This window comes from Prionailurus viverrinus, chromosome F2, assembly GCF_022837055.1.
Source record: "Prionailurus viverrinus isolate Anna chromosome F2, UM_Priviv_1.0, whole genome shotgun sequence".
Taxonomy (NCBI): Eukaryota; Metazoa; Chordata; class Mammalia; order Carnivora; family Felidae; genus Prionailurus; species Prionailurus viverrinus.
Window position 1 is genome coordinate 74,556,985 of NC_062578.1, and position 20,373 is coordinate 74,577,357.

The following is a 20,373-nucleotide window of genomic DNA, read 5'->3' on the forward strand; positions in this document are numbered from 1 at the left end:
CTCCTATGATCTTCCTGATACCCGTAGTTCTAAAAAAGAAAAGAAAGAAAACCGAAGGGTGTTTACTCTGATCCTGAGGAAACGAACTCTGTTGAATGTTTTGCAAAAATACAAAAGAGGAAGTAATCCAATACCTGACCACAACGCGGTGTGGCTGCAATATTTTTTTAGCGAGGCAAGCCAGTCAACTGTGGCCATGCTTGTACAGGCAAGTTCTCTGCCCCTCCCCCAGAGGGGAACCTTTTCATCTGCGCGTCAGGCGTTTACTTTGGAGACGGTGGCATTGTGTTCGGGTCCCGACCAAGAGAGCAGACGCTTAGACCAATGGCCAAGGGACCAGCTAGAGCACAGACTCTGACCCTGCACGTTCTTGCTTGCTGACAGTCAACGTTGTAGCCAACCCACCTGTTTGTCTGTTTCACTGCCCAGTTCAGTGCCTCAGGATGGGGACTTAAGCCTATTTATCGTCAGCTCCTGGGGCCTAGCACTGACTTGGCCCATATTCCATAAATGCCTGTGGCAAGGAAATGGAAGCAGAATGATATTTTTTACTTGCCAGAGCCTGAATCGAAGCTATAAAGAACTAGAAGGCAATAATAATTTTAGAATCTGCACGGGCCTCTTGTTTGAAGCTTACTCCTCCGCAAAGTGTTTTCCAAATGCCGCTTCCTCTCTGCAGTCTTCCTAGATTTGCGGAGTCAGCAGAAGCACACCAAGATATGTCTATTTCAAACCAATGAATATTTAATTGAATGTGAATATTGATCCCGGGCTTGGTTGTTTCTATACCCATCGCCCCATCATGGCAAGTTACCTTAGAGCTGGATACCTGGTTTTATTTTTCTTCCTGTTCTCTCACTGTGTATTGCCCAGTTCCTAGCACTCGGTAGAATTTCACTAAAAGATTGTTGGGTGATTACACAAATAAATGAATAAGGGAAGAATGAAAGCATGCCGTCTGCCTTATCTGAGGATGCCACCGAATTGTAGCTAGCTCCATTCTCAAGGAAAATGACGATCAGCAAGGGGTTAAAAGTGTTTGCTGTTTGATTACTATTTATCTGTGTACTTGCTATTTTCTGTTGCCCACCCTCTCCTTTCCCAGTTTTAACCATTCCCGGCAGTGGGGTATCTGGGCGGCTCAGTTAGCTAAGCAGCTGACTCTTGATCTTGGCTCAAGTCATGATCTCATGGTTCCTGGGACTGAGCCCCATGTCAGGCTCTGTACTGACAGTGCAGAGCCTGCTTGGGATTCTGTTTCTCCCTCTCTCTCTGCTCCTCTAACTCTTCAAAAAAAAAAAAAATAAGTAAACTTAGAAAGAAAAAAAACCCACAACAATCCCCAGCAATGTGTTTCTACAGTGCAGAGACTGCCTCTAAAAGCAAACACCTAAGGAATCGGGAACGTGAATGTTGAGTCAATTCCTTACTAGATTTGCTTTCCTGGTTTTGCAAACCAGGACAAGCATTGTCAGTTCCGTTGCATGGCTGCAAGTTGTAATTTGGAGTTCCGGTCAGTATAAGCCAGTTGAGAGGAGTATTCGTTGCATTGCTGTCCAACTTCTATTCTCTTTCTTTCAAGTAGGGGCGCTCCAACTTTCTTTAAAGGACCTACTCACCCCCATCTCTCAGTCTATGAGGTTTGGGCCAGTCTCTACTCCCACTTGCCTGGTTGGGGATGGGATCCACCTGATGGCAATCCAAATGACTCCCATGGCCATCACGCTTGGCTCACAGGTGGGCACCTGACTTAATTTAGGCCAACGACAGAGTGACCGCCAGAACTCCTTTTTCTATCAGGATGTTGTAAGGACAAGGCTGAAGCTGCTGGGGGCCTGGAAGTGGATCCTGGGAGTCAAGCTCACCCCTTAAGGAAGCAGAATAAAAAGATGTTGTAATTCGATCCCTGAGTTAAACTGCCCCTGAAGGCCTACTGATCCCTTCTTGATTCCACAAATACAAACTTCCTTTATGCTCATACTTGTTTGCATTAAACTTTCTGTCGCATGCAACCAAATGAATCCTAGCATGACACAGTTCTGAAACTTCGCGTACGTGAGAATCATTTAGGATGGCTTTGACACTGCAGATTGCTAATCGCCAAAACTATGATGCAGGGTAGGGCCCCAAACTTGCATTTTAACGAAGAGCCCAAGAAGGTCTAATACAGATAATTGGTGGGGCAATGCTCAAAAACACTGATATAGTTAATGGAAGTCGTAACAGTAAACAGCAACCCAAATCAGAGGAAATGCGAAGCATCATAATTCTTCCTGCTTTAGGTAGAATGATTGTATGTCTCACGTGGTCTGGGACTGCCCAGGAATACATTTGTTATTCTGACATAATTATAATAGCATGCCTTTTTTTAAATTACTCTTCTAAGTGTCCGGGCTTGGATGACAAATTTCTGGTCACTCCATTGTTTCAGGACAATCTGCACAGAAAGGACTTCTTTATCATTCAGATCTTTTGCTGCATTTCTAAGCTTTTGCTGAGTGAAACATTTTTTTTTTCTATTTTATGACCTTTACTAGCAGAGGCTGATAGCTCAAAATCATTCCTGCCGAGTCAAAAATTCTTAGAAATCTCAGAAAGCCAGAGGGCTTTTGAGGAGCATATGAACCTCGAGTAAAAGTAAATAAATAAAACAAAGTTGTTTATCATTTCCGATCATCTTTAGGGTGGACTCATTCTAAGAAAGCAGCATATAAACCCATACATCACACTAGGAATTATGTAAGAAATGAGAGCATGGTGCTGTGTGGACATATGGGAGAGATTGTATCTTTCCAGTCCATTCACATGTGGCCTAGAGGTCCATTAATTGAGAGATTAAGCCTGGAACAATGATCGCTTCTGTTCAGTTGATAAAGGGACAGGGTGACAGGCAAGATAGGTTCATTGGCAGGTGAAGGAAGGGAGGTTAGTGCCATTTTCAAAGATTTTCAGGGGCGCCTGAGTGGCTCAGTTGGTTAAGCGTCCGACTTCAGCTTAGGTCATGATCTCACCGTTCATGGGTTCGAGCCCCGCGTCGGGCTCTGTGCTGACAGCTCAGAGCCTGGAGCCTGCTTTGGATTCTGTGTCTCCCTCTCTCTCTGCCCTCCCCCACTCGGGCTCTGCCTCTTAAAAATGAATATCTATTGTAACAGTTCAGATCTCTATTCAACTAGTATATTTAAAAAAAAATCAACTTTAGAGAAAAACACACAAAAAAATGGCCTTCTTGTGTTTCATATGTAATTGAAGAATATGTGATATTCAGTAGTAACTTTTTCCCTCCCTTAAAATAGGTATATAGAATTGTCAAATATTCCAGGAAATATAATGGTTTCATATTTATAGTTTTCATGTTGGAGGAATTTAGTTCAGTGATTTCTGCCTAAGGACTGTTGTTTCAAGATAATTTGCTCGCTGCTTGTTTGGTTCCACTCAAACACAGCTGTAAGTTCTTTCTTTCTATATTTGGAGATGAAGTGACTGATGGCTAACATTAACCATCTGGATGAGGGGTGTGCTGGGTGGGAGAGGCGGGTGGGGACATAGCCATGCAGGGCTTCGCTGCATGGCTGGGGAGTCATCTCTAGACTTTCCTGCATCTGGGATCCCTGCGCTGATCCTGAACTTTGACTAGGCCAGAAGAGGCATGGCCAGAAGAGGCAATGATCGCCTATATGAATTTTCTTCAGCTTTATCAGACCTAACGCCACCTCTGTGAGTTAATATCATGTAACACCCTCTGAACTTTTCTGAAATTAAATTCGCAGGTGGTATAATCAAGCTCGACACATTGAAAAAAAAACTTAACACGATGACATAACAGTGACAGAAGAACAAACTTTGTGGAAATAACTTATAACAAAAGAGGAAACTTGGTGGAAATATACATAAATGTTGAGCCATGATTCGCAAACATAATGAAGTAGTCAAGGGCTAGCATCAAAATTTATATTTACCTTGAATGTAACAACTAAGATGTAGGGTGATATGTGTGTATTCTATCAGTGTCTCAGATACCACGAGTAGCTTTGCATTTGTGGCTTGATTTTTAAAAATGGGATAAATTCTTGGACATTTTCATAGAAAAGAACAATCTTCCCTCATATTACAAGGTTGCTTCATTCTGGGAAAATTGAGTGTGTTTTAAAACCTTGCAAGGGGTGCCTAGGTGGCTCAGTCAGTTAAGCGTCCGACTTTGGCTTAGGTCATGAGCTTACGGTTCGTGAGTTCGAGCCCCACGTCGGGCTCTGTGCTGACAGCTCGGAGCCCGGAGCCCGCTTTGGATTCTGTGTCTCCTTCTCTCGCTGCTCCTCCCCCACTCATGCTCTTTTTCTCAAAAATAAATAAACATTAAAAAAATAAAAAAAAATACCTTGCAAAATACTTTGTGCTTTGGTACAAAACCGAGTTCTAGGCTTAGGCAATTATGAAAAGGGTTTTGACCTACCTGAATGGTCGGAGGGACGTTCAAAGTCATGCATGACCTTGGGCAATTCTTCCAGGTATGGGACTGTACTGTGCCTCTTAGGATGTCTAGGCAGCCCTTGTCTGTCCCATTAAATTGCAGTCGTGCCCTACTCCAATCATGTGACAACTAAAAATAAAGTCCCCTCTCCATTTTCAAAGTGTCCTTTAGAGGATGATATTAAGTTCATTGAAAATACTCAGCTGTACAATTCACAAGCCAGGAATCATTTACCTAAGACCTCGTTTCCATTTTTTTTTTCTTTCAAGTTGTGTTATTGGAGCTGTCCCTTAATAAGTCTCAGTTAAAATGGGATAATCATATTTTCAGGGTAGATTGGCAAATTCTCAACAAACAATGGAGAGTGGATAGAATCTATATTATCCTTTATATATGTATTTTATCTAAATTACAAACAATCTCGAATTTTCAGTGATGTCAGCAACAGATATTTCTTTTCCACTTCCTGGCTTGGGGGTCAGCATGGGTTCTGCCAGGGTTCTGTTAGTTAGCTCTAGCCTGAAAGTCAGAAATTTGGTCCCTGGCACTGCCACTGCTGCTGGAGAAAATGTTCCTTATTTTGAACATCACTAGCAGCTTCTCATACACAGAACTCAGTGAGAGTCAAAAAAATGTAGCTGAGAATAGCATTTTAACTGGAAGGGGAACAGGGAAGTGAGTTTCTGACATTTTCATCTTACTTAGTGTGAGGTTGACTCTGCCTCCAAAGACTCATAAGGTGAGTGTATCGGTCAGTTTGTGTTAGCTTATGCTGTGTAACGAACAACTCCCAAACTCTCAAAAGCTTAAAACGGCAGATTTTAATTTTTCTCCTTACATTTACATATCATTTGCAGATTAGCAGTGAGTTATGGGCTCATCACAATCTGTCTAGAATCTGGGTGGCTAGAGCAGTCACCATCTCAAATATTGCTTATCACTGTGCCAGAGACAGAAATCTGGGTGAAGCGCCTTTTAAAATTACCAACTAGCCATGACAAAGCTCACTTCCAATTTCATTTTATTAGCCAAAGCAAACCAAATGGCCACACATAATTCTAAGGAGGGCACAAAGGATAAGCCTGTCATGTATCCAGAAGACTCTGGAAATATATGGCATAATGCATTGATGACAACCATGATGGCAAATTTCCCAAACATGGGTTGGGAGTTCAGATGTTGGGCAACTCCCATACAAGACAAATGTCCACTACAGACTGTCTTATTTATATCTTTTCTACGTATCGCCATGCTCACTCTAGCTCAGTAGCTATTAGTAACACAGTAAGTACTGAATGAATGTCTTTGGAATAAAAGGATGTGAATATAGTTGTTTAAATTACCAAATCTGACTATAATTAAAGCTTAAAGAGATACTTTGCTATTTTAACTCAACACTGTAAAGCATGATAAATATAAGTGTTATTAGTATGCAATGTTGCATTTAGAAAGCTTGAGATCCAGAGTGGTACATTGGGAAGAGAGAGAAAAAAGATTTTCAGCTCAACGTCGCTTTGAACGTGTTCACTAGTTGGTTTCCACAGTGGGGAACACTTTCTCCTGTGCCTACTCCAGAGTTTGGTACATGGCAGATATACAATAAAACTAGTTCTGCCATCATTACCTGGGTAGTCTTGGGGAAGTCACATCAACTTAGCCATAGGTTCTTTACCTGCGCAACACACACAAGTGTTAATAGCTACCTTTTGTATTGTAAGGATCGCCTATACAATAGAGAACAATACAATTGGGCGAAAGCAGTTGTCATGTAATGTACTAATAACACAGCACCTGCCACAGAGTGTCCACTCAATAGCTGTTTGTTGACAGGGACAGCAAACATTCGCTCTATTCTTATTGTGGAATGGGATGGATATCTAAGAAATCGCGTAGTGTAATTACAAAAGTTTGCCCAAGTGCTGGGGTTGAGCTTTGGCAATCTGTTTCCCACCAAATCAACCATGATAATACTCAATGGGCCCTGTCCTCATCTCTCAAAGGTCAACAAACACTTCAGAACTCCTAATTGGCTCCCGGAGCTCGCTTTCCCTCTTTGCCTAATAACGGCCCCTCCCGCTAGCCATCAGCCAACTGCCGCCAAGCCCCGCCTCCCAGGGGTACTCTCCAATCGGAGGCGCGGCCTGGGCCCAACCCTCGCGAGTCACGTGACGCGCCCAGGCCCGCTTCCGGCGCGTCGCGGGCGGCTGACGTCGCTGGGCCCGGCGTCGCGTCAGGGCTGGCCGGCGGTGGCGGCGGCGGCGGCGGAGGCGGCGATGGCAGCGGACACTGAGCGGGCTTGAGGGCTCGGACCTGCTCCCTCCCGCGCGACCTCGGGCCCGACCCGGCGCTGCGGTCCCTGCTCTCTCCCCTCCTGCTTCCTCCCCGGCCGCTGCCTGGGCGGAGGCGGAGGCGGAGGCGGAGGCCCGGGCTGGCCGCCCTGCTCGTGCCCCGGCTCGGCCCCGGACGGCCCGGCTGCTGTGCGGAGAGGAGGCCGAGTCGGTAAGAGGCGGCGGCGGTGGCGGGGGCCTGGAGGCCGCCTGGATCCCGTCTGGCCGCCCGGGACGCCCCCGCGCTGGTGTCTGTCTCAGGCCCGCTCCCCTCTCGAGTCCCTCCCCGTAACTCGCCGCCCCTATTGTCTAGGCGCCGCCGCTCCCTCTCCCCCTCCCTTCCTTCCCCCACTGCCGCGGGCCGGACGGCTGTCAAACCTGGAGGCACCTCCCGCTCTTCGCCAGCGCCGTCTGAGCCCTTCCAGCCCGTCTCTGCCAGCCGCTCCCGCCCCGCGTCAACCCCCCCTCCTTCTGTGGCCCCGCGGCCATTCTCTGACCTTTGCTTCACTTTCTCGGTGTTTTATCTCCTTGCGAATTTTCTCTTTCCTCCCAGTTGTCATCTCCTCCAAGTTTAACCATCCAGATAATTTTTTTTTTTTTTTTTTTACCATTCTTGTTCGCTTTCTTTTCTGTTTATGTTCCTCTCCGTTCTCTCTGTCCCCTTTTCTCTTCTTGCTTCACGTACCCCTTCCCCCCATAGACTGTCTTACTTTGTCTTTTCTTTATTTCCGATACCTCCCCATCCTCCTCTCTCCACCCAAGGAAGAGGAAATCGTGCCTCATCCCAAAGTATCACTGGGAGTTTATAGGTCTTAACAACATCACTTTTATGGGTTCGAGGTTTTGTTGTAGAAAATAGTGTAACTGGTAAACTACCCCATACTGAGTTCTTCTTCTGAAGAACAGTAGAAAAGGTTAGTTAGATTTCTACACAAATAATTTAAATAACTGCCTTGTATGTTACATACGACCAGCCTTTTAAAAACAATTCATGCTTTTGTCCCCTTTGCACCAAATACCCTCTGACCTAGCTTCCGGTTAACTTTAATGTATTAATCTTTTTTCTTGCCATGGCCAGAGGATAGTGTCCCCTCCCTCTCCAGGAGTATTTAGGTTTGAGTTTACATATTTTTATGGCAAGTATTGGTGCCATGTTTAACCCTTACCTATTAACAGAGGTCCTTTCAAAGAGGAAAGGACAGTCGGTTTTTATGTTTACTGTTGTTATGTTTTGTCTCTTTTGAATTGTGAGCAAACCATTAAAAAAACCCAGAAAACAGTTGTGTTTTCTTTTTTAACCTGGAGGAGAGCAGCATCCTATTAGTAATTCTAAATATCACGAAGGTTTTAGGGATCTCTCTTTTCCCCCCAAAATTGTAGGTTTGCATTCCTGATTACCGTTATGTTTTGGTCTAGCCTATCTCAAAGTGCATCCGTATTCCTAAAGTACTAGTTAGTGACAAAGTCTACTTCAGGTGTTCTGGCTGTCCAGTGTGGCCAGAAGGGGAGTAAAGAGCCTACAAGTCAATGATCAAGAGAGGAATAGATAGTCCTTGGTAGTTTGTTGTTTGTCTAAACGTTATGACCACTTTTATTCGTCAGTGTGGGCGCTGTGTTGAAATAGAGCAGAAAGAAATTCTTTAGTTAAAAAAACCCATATCATTGTTGCTTATTGAACGTGAAGTGTAAGGAAGAAATTTCCGACGCCACTTTGCATGTTCAATTAAAATTACTGACTCATTTGCTACCAAAGTGGGAAATCGCAGGTAATGAAGAGTCCTAATCACAGGAATTATTATTGAAATTGTCACTGGCAGAGGAGTGTGCTACTGCTTCTTCCTTCTTTAGATGCTCTTTTGTGCCTTACCTAGTGTCGTGTGCTATGAGGCACTCACACATTGGTTGAAAAACTTGATTAATTTGTACCCTTCAGAATTTCAGTAGTCCCATTCCAGAACCCTCAGGTGTCTTGATTTGTCCAAGACAAAAAAACAGCTTCAGCTGGTGTGGAGAATTTTCTTGGGTATTTTCAAGTTCAAATTTAAAGCACGTTAGCCATGAGCAAGTTTTAATGCTCATCTGTTCTTTTGAAGTGGTTCTTTTTTATGTCCTTTCCCTTAATTCATCATCCAGACTGCCTGTAAGTTGCACCGTACTTTACCTATAGATGTTGGTACTCATCATTCCCATTTCTTTAAAATTTGGCACGTTCTTTAAAATTCTTAAAATTCTTTAAAAGATTCTTTTAAAAATTCTTTAAAGATTCTTTAAAAAATTCTTTTAAATTCTTAAAATTCTTTAAAATTCTTTAAAATTTTAGCTTCTCGTGCGGGGTTTTAAAAATTCTGTCTTACTCCCTATGCATTTTATGCATTGGAGTCTAACTTTTTTTTTTTTTTTTTTGTTCCTTCCTCCCGAGGTAGTGAAAAGCAAACACGGAAGAAATAGGATCTCAAGATGAGTAAAAAGCCCCCAAATCGTCCTGGAATCACTTTTGAGATTGGTGCGCGTTTGGAGGCCCTGGACTACTTACAGAAATGGTATGGAAAACCCGGAGCCCTTGACCTGAAGCACCGTATTGGTAGCCCTAGAGCTGTTTCTCAGTTGCTCTTCTTCTGACCCTGGCAGAAACATTAACGTGGTCACGTTTGAAGTACCCATACACTTTTTTAGCTTTCTTGCTCTTCAACAGGCTTTGCAGGTTCAGCATGCCAAAGCTATTTGTAGTCAGAATCGCTTTAGGTATTGGGAACTGAACTGAAAACAGTGATCTACAATATGAAGTAGAGAGAGCGTATCAGTACCCTTGTGTGCTTACCATGAGCTATATTGGGGGTGGAAGGGAGGGGATTAATTTAGATAACCCAAGATTTGGATAGAACTTGATATAAATCTCTTTTCTTGGCCTGTGTCAGAGGTGGTCTTTCAAAATACTGTGGTTGATGGTTATGTTGGATGTGTTGATGGTTAGCACAGTCACTGCTCGTTCACTGTCCCATCTAAAATCAAAAACCAGTTTACATCCTCTTTTCCCCAGAGGGTGGTGAGCTAAAGGCAGGTTGTTACCGTCCCGTACTAAATGGGCAGCACTTTCAGACCTTTTTAAATTTCTTGTGTTCTGGCCACGTGTGATAAGTGGTGAATTTAAGCCCCTAACACACCCCTAAAACAGCGGTGTAGGGATAAAACCATCACCGGAAAGGAGAGAAGGGGAAACGACACACAGGGGCACCGGGCCACAGTAGAAACGACAAGGATCCCCTCGTTCTCCTAGGGAATGCTTTCCTCATTCTCCTTAGCTGCCCCTAGTTCTCCCTGGGTGGAAGTCTGTTCTTGCCACCCTCAGCCCGCTCTCTGAGAGGGGCATTGGAGAGCTCCTCTGCAGGCAATGCGGTCGTCTGGCTCTCTTGAAGCCCGTCACTTTGATGAGGGATCTAGTGGCTTAGCAACTCCAGGACTCTGTCCACCAGACTTTCTGACATTTTCTCTCACGACGGCTCCCTTCAAAACATGGCAGGCATTTTATAAATGCGCTTTTGATAGGCTTGCATTATGTCAACCTCCTGAGTTGGCAAATGGCAGGCAGAGAAATCTTGTTTAGTCATGATATTTGACTTTAGACCAGTCTGGGATCTTTGTCTCTTAGTATCTGGCTTTAGAATTCTGCACGTCCCTGATTCCCAGGTTGACGGGCTCTGTCGTAGGCACTGCTTTAGGACAGTTTAAAACTACAGTCTGATGTGGGAAGGCAGTTACTTGGCCCCCTGCCTATAAGGTGCATCTCAGAAGATAGTTCTTTTTAGGGGACTTAATTGTTATTTCCCATCAGGTGGAGAGTGAACATAGTAGTTCCCAGGTGGGATTTGGGAATCACCTGGGCCTGGCAGTAGCATCTCTCGTAGTCATGAAGCTAAAAACGATCTCTAGACATGGTGGGGTGCTCCCTGGGGGGGCACACGTGCTCCTGATTGAGAAGCGCTGCCTTGGTTAGTCAGTAATTGGCCCTCTTTGGTTCTCATTTGACCCAAAGGAGCTTTTTACTCTGAAGGCACACTGGTAAATCTCTGTGTGGTAGGTATGAGAAGTGATACTGCTTCTCTGATGCTCATCTTTGTCTTTTAAGTTTTGGGTTTTTTTTAAGTTAGTAGCTTTTGAATCACTAGTTAATTCATATTAACGTATTTTCTTAGGCTTCTAAACTGACAAAGATGCAGTCGAACTAGCTTCCGGTTTTGGACAGGGACCCAGTTTATTAATTTTCTTAGAGGTTTCCAGGGATATTAACATAATTTCAGCATTAGTAAGAAATTTGCTTTCAGTGGTGAAATGTTTTCTAATTCAACAATTGTTAAATGGATGGCCCCGTAGTTAAAACGATTGTAAAAGAGAACGACTTTAAAGGTGAAGCCCGAAAGTGCTTTTAGAGTACTTGGAATTTGAGAGAAAAAATGATCATTGTAGCTCAGTTTTTCCATGGTCATTTGCTTCGCACCAAGAAATTCCTAAGTGTTTAGGTAGTGTGATAACATGCATACGTAATCGCTGATGAAGTTTAGCTTTCATTTTAATGACTCCGGTAGTAATGGTGTCTTTAAAGTACATAAACATCAGCCAGAATAATCTTAGATGATAATCAGTGAAACATGTCATTGGTTCGATTTTTGTGAGCTCGTTTATATGAAGATTTTAGTATTCTGCTATGGTTGGCTCCTTAATTAAAAAGGAATGAAGAGTATCGTATATACATATTCTAGGTAGTTAAATAATTTTCTTACTGTGACTTTGTTTATTAATGTTGGTAGTCTCAAGAACTAGGTAGCTTTGGGTGACCCCTGTCATTTAGTATTAAAGTGCTTTACTGTAAGACAACTAATTCTTAAGATTTATTGGGTTTTAGATGGGCACGAAAAGTTCTACGAGACACAGTACTCTTTGGCAGACTTTATTTTTAAATGAGGCAATAAACCTTATTCTTCGTATCGTTCCATTTGGGTCATTCTGTATTTCATATGAACGCTACAGTTTTTTGCTTGAATGTCAGGTAAAAGTGTAGAAGGATTATTTGAGAAACCTTAATATTTTGGGGAGGAGCAAAATCGTTAATCACTGAAAATTTGCTGAAATGATTGCACTTTCACCCCTCCCTCCCTGTTTTCTTTCCTGTTCTCCTCTCTTGCACCCATATAGAATGCTTCGTCGTCCATATTTACTCCGTACAGCTGGGAAAGTATCGGGTTCCTATTTGACACAAGTCACATAGGCATTGGACAGGGAGGGACACGTAGGAGTGCAGATACTGCTTGCCGTCTCTGCACATAAGACATTTCCAGTAAAGCCACGTGTCTCTCATGAAGGAAATAACATCACGTGTTGATAGCCAAGTGCGAAGGGAAAGTGGCGCGAGTGGAGCACCCAGAATGTCAACATGTCCCGTATGTGGAAGATGTGGCCTATATAAAAAAAGGAAGGTCGTTATTACTGTGTGCCCTAGACGTAAAAAGATAAATTCTGAATTAAGTGGGCAGAAATCAACAGAAATAAGCTTCCAGTTTTAGGTTTGGGGGTAGATTTGATTTCATAGGAAGATACAGTCCTTTTCATATGGAAAGTACATGATTACTGCTTGAGCAAACCATATTACATTTTCTTTTTTTAAAAAAATTTTTTTTTTTCTCAACGTTTATTTATTTTTGGGACAGAGAGAGACAGAGCATGAACGGGGGAGGGGCAGAGAGAGAGGGAGACACAGAATCGGAAACAGGCTCCAGGCTCCGAGCCATCAGCCCAGAGCCTGACGCGGGGCTCGAACTCACGGACCACGAGATCGTGACCTGGCTGAAGTCGGACGCTTAACCGACTGCGCCACCCAGGCGCCCCATATTACATTTTCTTTAAAGTTCAGAAAGATATTTCATCCTTGAAAATACAGTCTATACATTTTTTAAAGTAGTGATTTGTTACTTTTTGTTTTCAAAGTCATTTTAGAGCTACATTAGGAAACTCATTGATAGTTGGACTACCTACGAACACTCAATGAATGTAGGCCGTAGGAAGCCATTGAGAGGCCGGCTGTCTTCAGTTACAGTATGTGATTTTTGGATTTCCTATACTGACTAAACCTAACTCCTGCTGAGTAGTTAGGTTGCTTAATTTTTAATTAATTTTCTTTGATTTTTAATTTTTAAGTTATTTTTGGGGGGGTTGCTCAATTATAAACTGTTACAGTTTTACGTAAAACATAGTTTAGTTTCTCAACAGCCTTTTAATTTAAAAGACTTTTGTAATATTTATAGCTAATACAGTCAATCATTTTCTTTTACTTTTTAAAATATTTTGTTTTTAAGTAATCTGCACCCAGGGTGGGGCTCGAACTCACAACCCTGAGATCAAGAGTCACATGCTCTACCAACTGAGCCAGCCAGGTGCCCCCACAATCAACCATTTTCTGTCTTACCTCCGCAACCCCGGTGTATTCAAACTGTGACATACCAGATTTATAATCTCTTGAGTGCAGTAACATCATAAGAATGAAAAAGAATGCAGGTGGTTGATACAGGAGTATATTTGGGGAAATAAAGTTCAGAGTTGAAGTTCTGTTGGAGATACTGGAAGTGAATTCTAAGGACAAACAGGTAGGTCCAAAGTCAGACTGTCACTTTCTGATCCTGTAATATGGCTAAGTCCTTGACTTCAGTTAGTGTATCAGTAAAATGGAAGCAGTGTTACTGTCTTTTCCTTGGAGGATCATTTTAAGGCTTAAATAACGTGTGTAAACTTGCTTCAAATTCTACAAAATAGTGCATAATTATAAAGCACTGAAGTAAATACAAGGGAAGAGGGAGAGTTGAAAAAAAAGTCTTTGAGGATCTGAAGACTTAAGTGTGTAAGTTTTTAAATGTAGCTTTAGTATTGAGGTGACACTGGCCTGGAACGTACGAGGAAAATCATGTCATTGTAACCAGCCATAAACTGTCTTTTTTGAGGTGATAATGAAATGTTTTGTTACTGCAGAGCTTTACAGTTGATAAAGCATCCTTGCAAATATTATAGTTTCTAATTATTCTGAATATTGGTCAAGAAGAAAAGTGATAACATCAAACTGGTTTGGACTACTGATTTAACTTCTGTCTTTTGAATGAAATTGAAATAGTTACTCTGTAGCAAGTGATTTAGTTATGAAGACAAAGTAAATATGCTCTGAAAATTTGAAATATAGAGTTAATTTAAAATATTCAGATAAAAAAATAAAATATTCAGATGAGTTAATGCTCTTCTGAAATTTTTTGGAATATCTCTATTCTCTTCTAGATATATATAAAGGAAAGGAAAATGAAAAAAAAATGTGGAGATATCTCCAAGTATCAGAGTTTGATAGAATGGTGTGAACTTGAATTGGCAAATGCTGTTTCCACACATTGGGAATTTTTTGAACTGTATGGAACGTTTGCAAATGTGAGTTTTTAAAATGCTCACAAATAGAATTTTAATAGAGTGGGAAAAATTGAGGAAATTTAGATTGTAGCAAGTACAAATACTTTCTAATTTGAACAAAAGTACATATTTTCTGAATAAAAAGGGTTGCTTTTTTCTAATTGAATTTAGTTATTCAAAGGCAAATACTAATAGAGGTAAGTTGTGTTATCTCTATTTGCAGTAGAAAAATGTTCCTGGGAAGTAGTAATGTAGATCAAATTTTGAAACTCAAGTCATTTTTAAATTCTATTAGTTGAGTTCGAAGTTTGTAGAAACCTTAGGTGAATAGTTTTAAAGTAGGAAATCTTTTGCTAATAGAAGAAATGTTTTGTATATTGGGTTTCCCTAACTCTGTATATTTGAAAAGGTTTGATTCTTATTTTGAGTCACTACGTACCTTTGAAAACCTAATTTTAGCTGTAGGCTCAGCAAAATGTACAGTCACACTTCTATACCCCCAAAATTGAATTATATCATATGGGTGGTCATAGAAGATTTATCCAGGGACTCCAGATTAAGGACTCTTCTTGCAGAGAATTTCAGATTGAAATCTATGTGATTTTTGTTTTAATTCCTAGATTTTTCTATTCAGAAAGTCACAAATTTTGAATCTTAAGATCTAAGCGAGTCCTCATTTTCGTCATCACATAGGTCTGCATCAGTGCACAAGTGTTGTAGTTTTTTAATTTTTACAATTTTCACCAAAAAAACCCCTATAAACTTTTAAGGGTAAAGATCTCTGTCTCCCTTCTCTTCCCTCAAAATATGGTGAGAGCAAGGTCAGATGCAGGGGCAGAGGATATGTATTTATTATTCTTGTTTTTACTCTGATGCTCTTTTCATTATATTGATTCGTTTCCCATAGAACTTCTTGTTACTTGCTCAGACTGTTTGCTCATCCTAGTTTTCTTGGAAGGCGAAAGAAAAGGAATATTGGAAAACGTAAATTACACTGTAAGTCAGAAGATGTGAGTTCTGGGTGCTCTTTGACCATGAAGTGTGCTGTGTGACTTTGGATAGTTCCTTCTCTGCTCTAATGTCCCTAAAATGAGGGTGTGACGTTCAGGTCCCTTGACATAGAAACTGAAATTTCTTTGATTTACTTTCCGTCAGTTCAGGGATGACAGGTTTTTATAATCTCACTTTTCATGGGGTAAATAATACAGACTTGAGGCAAAAGTGAGACAGTAGAAGTCCTACGTAGTTTGTTCAAAACTGCTGGTCACTCAAAGAAGAGAAAAAGTGAGTTGACACAGTGGAGAAAGTTGAATCTAGTTTGGAACAAAAACGATAGTTTTGAAGTTTGGGGGAGAGTGGTATTGGGCACATGGTTGTCCTTTCTCCAGCCTGCTCTCCCACTCATTTAAATACTTTTCATTATTTAATTTTGAAATTACTTAGAACCATAACTATTGGCTTAGAAAAGTGTATTTAACCAATAGGATGCCCTAAGTCCCTAACTTTCCATGTGTTAACAATTCACTAATTGATTCTCTTACAAAATTCATGGATGTTGTAGTTTCGAAAGTGATTCAGGTGAAGTCTAGAAGCGTGAGCTCTAGCAGCCTCTGATTCACCTACAGGGTTTGTTACACACGCATCACTGGGCCGACGCCCGCAGCTCCTGAATCAGTAGATCTGCACTGGGGCCCAGCAGTTTGCACTTCTAAAACGTTTCTAGGTGATGCTGGTGCTGCCGGTCTGAAGAGATTCACTGGTCTAGGGCATACAGAATTGTTAGCCCAAAGATAAAGTTTATGAGGTGGAGAGCAATGGAAATGGTCAGGATTGTTTTTGAATTTATAGTCTGTTGTTATTATGTTCGTTGGAAGAAGTAAAATATAAGTACATTGCAAAATGATGCATGATTCAAAAACCATTTTTTGCTGTTTTTCAGTACAGTAGAGTATATTGACCTACATGTGCTTTGACAAAGTGCTTCAGTTTTCTTGCTTTCTTTCTGCTTTATGTAATCTCCACCGCTACGTGGCTGGATAGTTGGTATTTAGGTCCGTGTTGACAAGGGGCAAAAAGACCGTCTGTGGTTATAGTTAATTATGGATTGCTGTTGTGAGATGATAACTTCTATACTGATTCAGGATATATGGGAAATATTCAGTATGTCACTTGAGTTTTACAAGGAGCCTGTCAGGTCTGGGACACTCTTTGCCGGTTTAGAAATGATGTGCCTCAGGTTTGGAGATATTAACTGTTTTCTTCCAGCTCATCTAGTTAGAAAAATCCTCCTGTACCCAGGTTCTTTTGACTCTCAGTCTTATGATCTCGTTACTATAACCCATTGCCTCATATATGGACACCCTGGAGTTTGAGCCTCAGCTTCAGGGGGTAAATGGGCTCAGTGCTGATAGGCTACTTCATTCCTGACTTTCTCTGGTGACGTGTGTGTATCTGGTGTTTAGAAGGGCCCCAAGAGTCCAGCATGCCCACGTCGCTCTTGTTCCATGGAATTATTTTCTACAAGGTAGGTTAATTTCAGGCCTATCTGGCCTAGAAACTCTCCCTCCCAAGCTTACCTTCAAATCAAGCCTTCAAGCTAATGATTTCCTAGCTTTCTTCACAAATGTGTAGTAGTGTAAAGTCCAGGAACCTTGGGCTAATTGTAGTGTGCTCTCTGTGTGTGCACGTGTGTTCATGTAATGGCAAGAGTTGGACTGAAAGAGAAGACCGTTGTATTCGCTCATCTGACATTTGGTTGAGGTCAGCCATTGTATATCACATGCATCCAACTCTATTCATTACATCATTCCTGCTGAATATTATTATGTGTTGTGAGATTTTACACTTGCCACATCAAATTAGATGCTACTTTATTTTGTGATCAAAGCCACTAGTTGGGAAATAATTTATCTGGGTGATAGTCAACTCTACTAAAGAGAATGGCTGGCAGTTGTAGTTTTGCTGAGGAGACAGAACTGCTATCTATAGATGCTGATAAGTTTTTAACTTTGTTTTTAATTGATTTTTTAAGTGAGGGGGAAAATACTAAGTTTTCAAGATCAGTGTAATTTTTTTTTAAAGCAATTAACATGATACTGAAAAGGCAGTTTAGTTTTGCTATTTTTCATAAGGGTCCCAGTTTTTAGTTTTTCTGTATGACTTTTTATTTTGAACAACTATTGACCATCCCTGCTATCACCTCCCATACATTATTAGTCATCACGTAGAACTTTTCTTTTTATTAAATTGGAAATTGACATGCAAGTGTTATGTTGTTTCAGTAGCCGTAACTCCTCTCTGAGAGAATTGTTGCAGTGAAATTGAAGAAAGAATGTGGATATTTATTTAATATTCGATGTGCCTTAAAAGTCTGTTTTTTCACCACAAGAAAGCTAACCTTCTTGAATTAAAAATAAGTGTGTTCCTGGTTTATCATGGTTAGGGAAGGTACCAAAGTATCAGTTACTTGCACGAAACAATACGTATGTACAAGGCCTAGCCCCTTTTACTCCTAAAGGTGCTCAGCAAAGTTTATTGAATTTTGACAGGTTTAGTAAAGAATGAGCTCAAGAATTTTGGGGATATCATGATATCTGGTTACTGTTTCAGAAATTCTTGGCAAATGAGTTGTGACTGATGGGTTGAAAACTAAGCGTAGGATTATATTTGTCAAACTAGACTAGTAAATTTTATTTTTCAAGTCGCCTAGTGTTTTTCTTAGTTCTATAGCAAATCATCCCCAGGATTCCTATCTTAATTTTTAAATTTATAACAATTTTGAAACATCCTAAAAGTTAAGCCACTTGCTTTTTTCAGACTCCTTCATTTTAATGTGATATTTTGTACTTAGGCACAATTGAGGTATACACCTTTTGGGAAATTTTAATAATAAAGCAAAAGAGCCTTTTTGTGCATGGGGGGGGTGTTTTTTTTTGTGTGTGTGTGTGCAGTGTGATAAAAGCTGTTTTCTGTACTCTTTGGGCTAACAAAAATCAACTTTAGCCATTTTGTATCAAAAGCAGAAGATTAAAACTGAATTTACAAGAAAAAGTAAACATAATATCTGATTTTCTTATTATTTTTGTTTTCAGTACCTCTCAGTAAGAGCCCCCTATATTTGAAACTGCAGAAAGTGTGATAGGTGAAAATCATCAGTTGGCAAGATGCACAATACATATTGAATGTCTTTAATGTCAGACGAACCTCATTTCAGGGATGTACCACTTAATTACCTATTTTTACTTGAGCAAGTTACTTAACAGTTCAGAGCCTCTGTGACCCCTCTGTAAAATCTGGGAGCAATAATAGTACCTAACTCAAAAAGGCTCTTTGGGAATTAAGAGAGTGCATCTTAAAAGCTTATCATGGTTTGTGCCACATGGTAGGCACTTAGTAAATGTTAGCTTTAATTATAATGACAGCATGAATCTAGTGGGAGAGCGTCCGTGTAAATCTTTAAAACTTCAACCAGTAGGTGTATAAACATGTATAGTTCTCTCTCGTAGTAAAATAATTTTTAAGTCTGGAATATTAAGAAATAGAAACTGAGTGGACCTCAACTTGCTAGAGTTTGGGTTTTGTGACAAAATTGAGTAAAAAAGGCGTTTGGTCCTGTTAGTCTGAACAAAGTATATAAAGTACGTAAACTTTGGGTACAATACTGGTGGCATTTTTTGGTGGAGTAGGAAAGGAATTTTTGATAGTCTGATTGATTCTTGTGGTGGGAGTTGGTAATAAGTAGAAAGGCCATGGTGTAGGCATTTTGATTGATTAAAACTGACTGTGGATGAATGTACGCGTGGCAGGAGATTCAGGTGCTAAGGAGGTAGAGGGGAGTAGGACTTTATATCGAGGGATCTGAAAATGAAACCTTAATTTGAAAGGTGGCGGCGTCACAGTTCTAAAGGAACACACGTAGCTAACTCTGATCTTACCTGCGTGTTGCTGCAGAGGTGTGGACAGGTAGGCATCAGGGTGGTCTGGCAGCTTATACTGGACACGTGTCCTGGGGGTGGATGCCTCTGAAAAAGCGACCTGACGGGTGATGCGATGAGACACTTAGAATTCTGTGTTGGAGAAAATGGGAGCTTGGCATATACGCTATCAGCTGAATGTGTTGGAAAGCCTAGATTCTTTTGTGTTTACACTTCATTTTGGAATGTCAAGTTTGGATAAAAAGAGTTTTGTTTTCAGTGTGTTGTTAAAGTGTGAAACAAATTAACACCCAGTATCTAAAAGCACTTCGTCTAAAAACACTGGAACACTAAATGACATTGTTCTTGTAGTTTAATCAGTGAGTGGAATGGGTGAGAAAATCCTTTTGAAAATTACAAAGCAGACTAATAAATTTAAAGTTCTCCCAAGAAGCTAAAATTTTAAAACGTTATTTTTATTATTTGGCAAATAATCCTAACAATTGTATGTAAGGAAGTTCTTACCTCTGTAATTCTAGTTCTTCTACGGTGTTTTAGTCATTTTTTACGACACCGTGTTAGAGTTTCTTGCTTACAAAGTGCTTATCCACAAAACTGTTTGGAGTTGTTAATCTAACTCCCTAAATTTCTGCTAACATTTAGATTATGTGTAAGGCATGTTTCAGGTGTGTTTCATTTTTTAAAAATCAGAGACCTGGGGTGCCTGGGTGGCTCAGTCGGTTATGCATCCGACTTCGGCTCAGGTCATGATCTCGTGGTTCGTGGGTTCAGGCCCCGTGTCGGGCTCTGTGCTGACAGCTCAGAGCCTGGAGCCTGCTTTGGATTCTGTGTCTCCCTCTCACTGTCCCTCCCTTGCTTGCACTCTGTGTCTGTTTCTCTCTCACAAAAATAAATAAACATTAAAAAAAAAAAATTAGAGACCTACTTTAGGAGAACATCTAATTTAGGTACTGTTTTTGTGTGCTTCTGTAATATATCTTCAATATTCTAGCTATAACATTGTATTGTAATTGAGTTAATTTATTTGATTCTCGTTTTCTTTTCCTTCCCTCCTGAATTTGAGTTTATTGATTGGAATAATATCTTTTATTTGTAGCTTTATTCCAACTTCAGAGTCTGGCACGTAGTGAATTAGATACTCCCTGTTTGTTGAGTTAAATGAAATGAATGAGGAAGTGTCAGTTTTTAGATTTATATAACTTAGAAATTTTATTGT

At 40.8% G+C, this 20,373-nt stretch overlaps 1 protein-coding gene across 10 annotated transcripts in view; it reads left to right on the forward strand.

The window, feature by feature from the left end:
• Positions 1-6,667: 6,667 nt before the first annotated feature.
• PHF20L1 (PHD finger protein 20 like 1) overlaps positions 6,668-20,373 on the forward strand; it is an 87,269-nt gene continuing 73,563 nt past the window's right edge. For 9 of the 10 annotated variants that reach the window (XM_047843008.1, XM_047843010.1, XM_047843013.1 and 6 more), the window contains exons 1-2: positions 6,668-6,964; positions 9,216-9,332. In XM_047843008.1, the coding sequence (XP_047698964.1) occupies positions 9,250-9,332 (83 nt within the window). In that variant the 5' untranslated portion in view covers positions 6,668-6,964; positions 9,216-9,249. Of the gene's footprint in view, positions 6,965-9,211; positions 9,333-20,373 lie in introns of all 10 variants that reach the window. The other variant, XM_047843009.1, reaches the window with a different exon arrangement.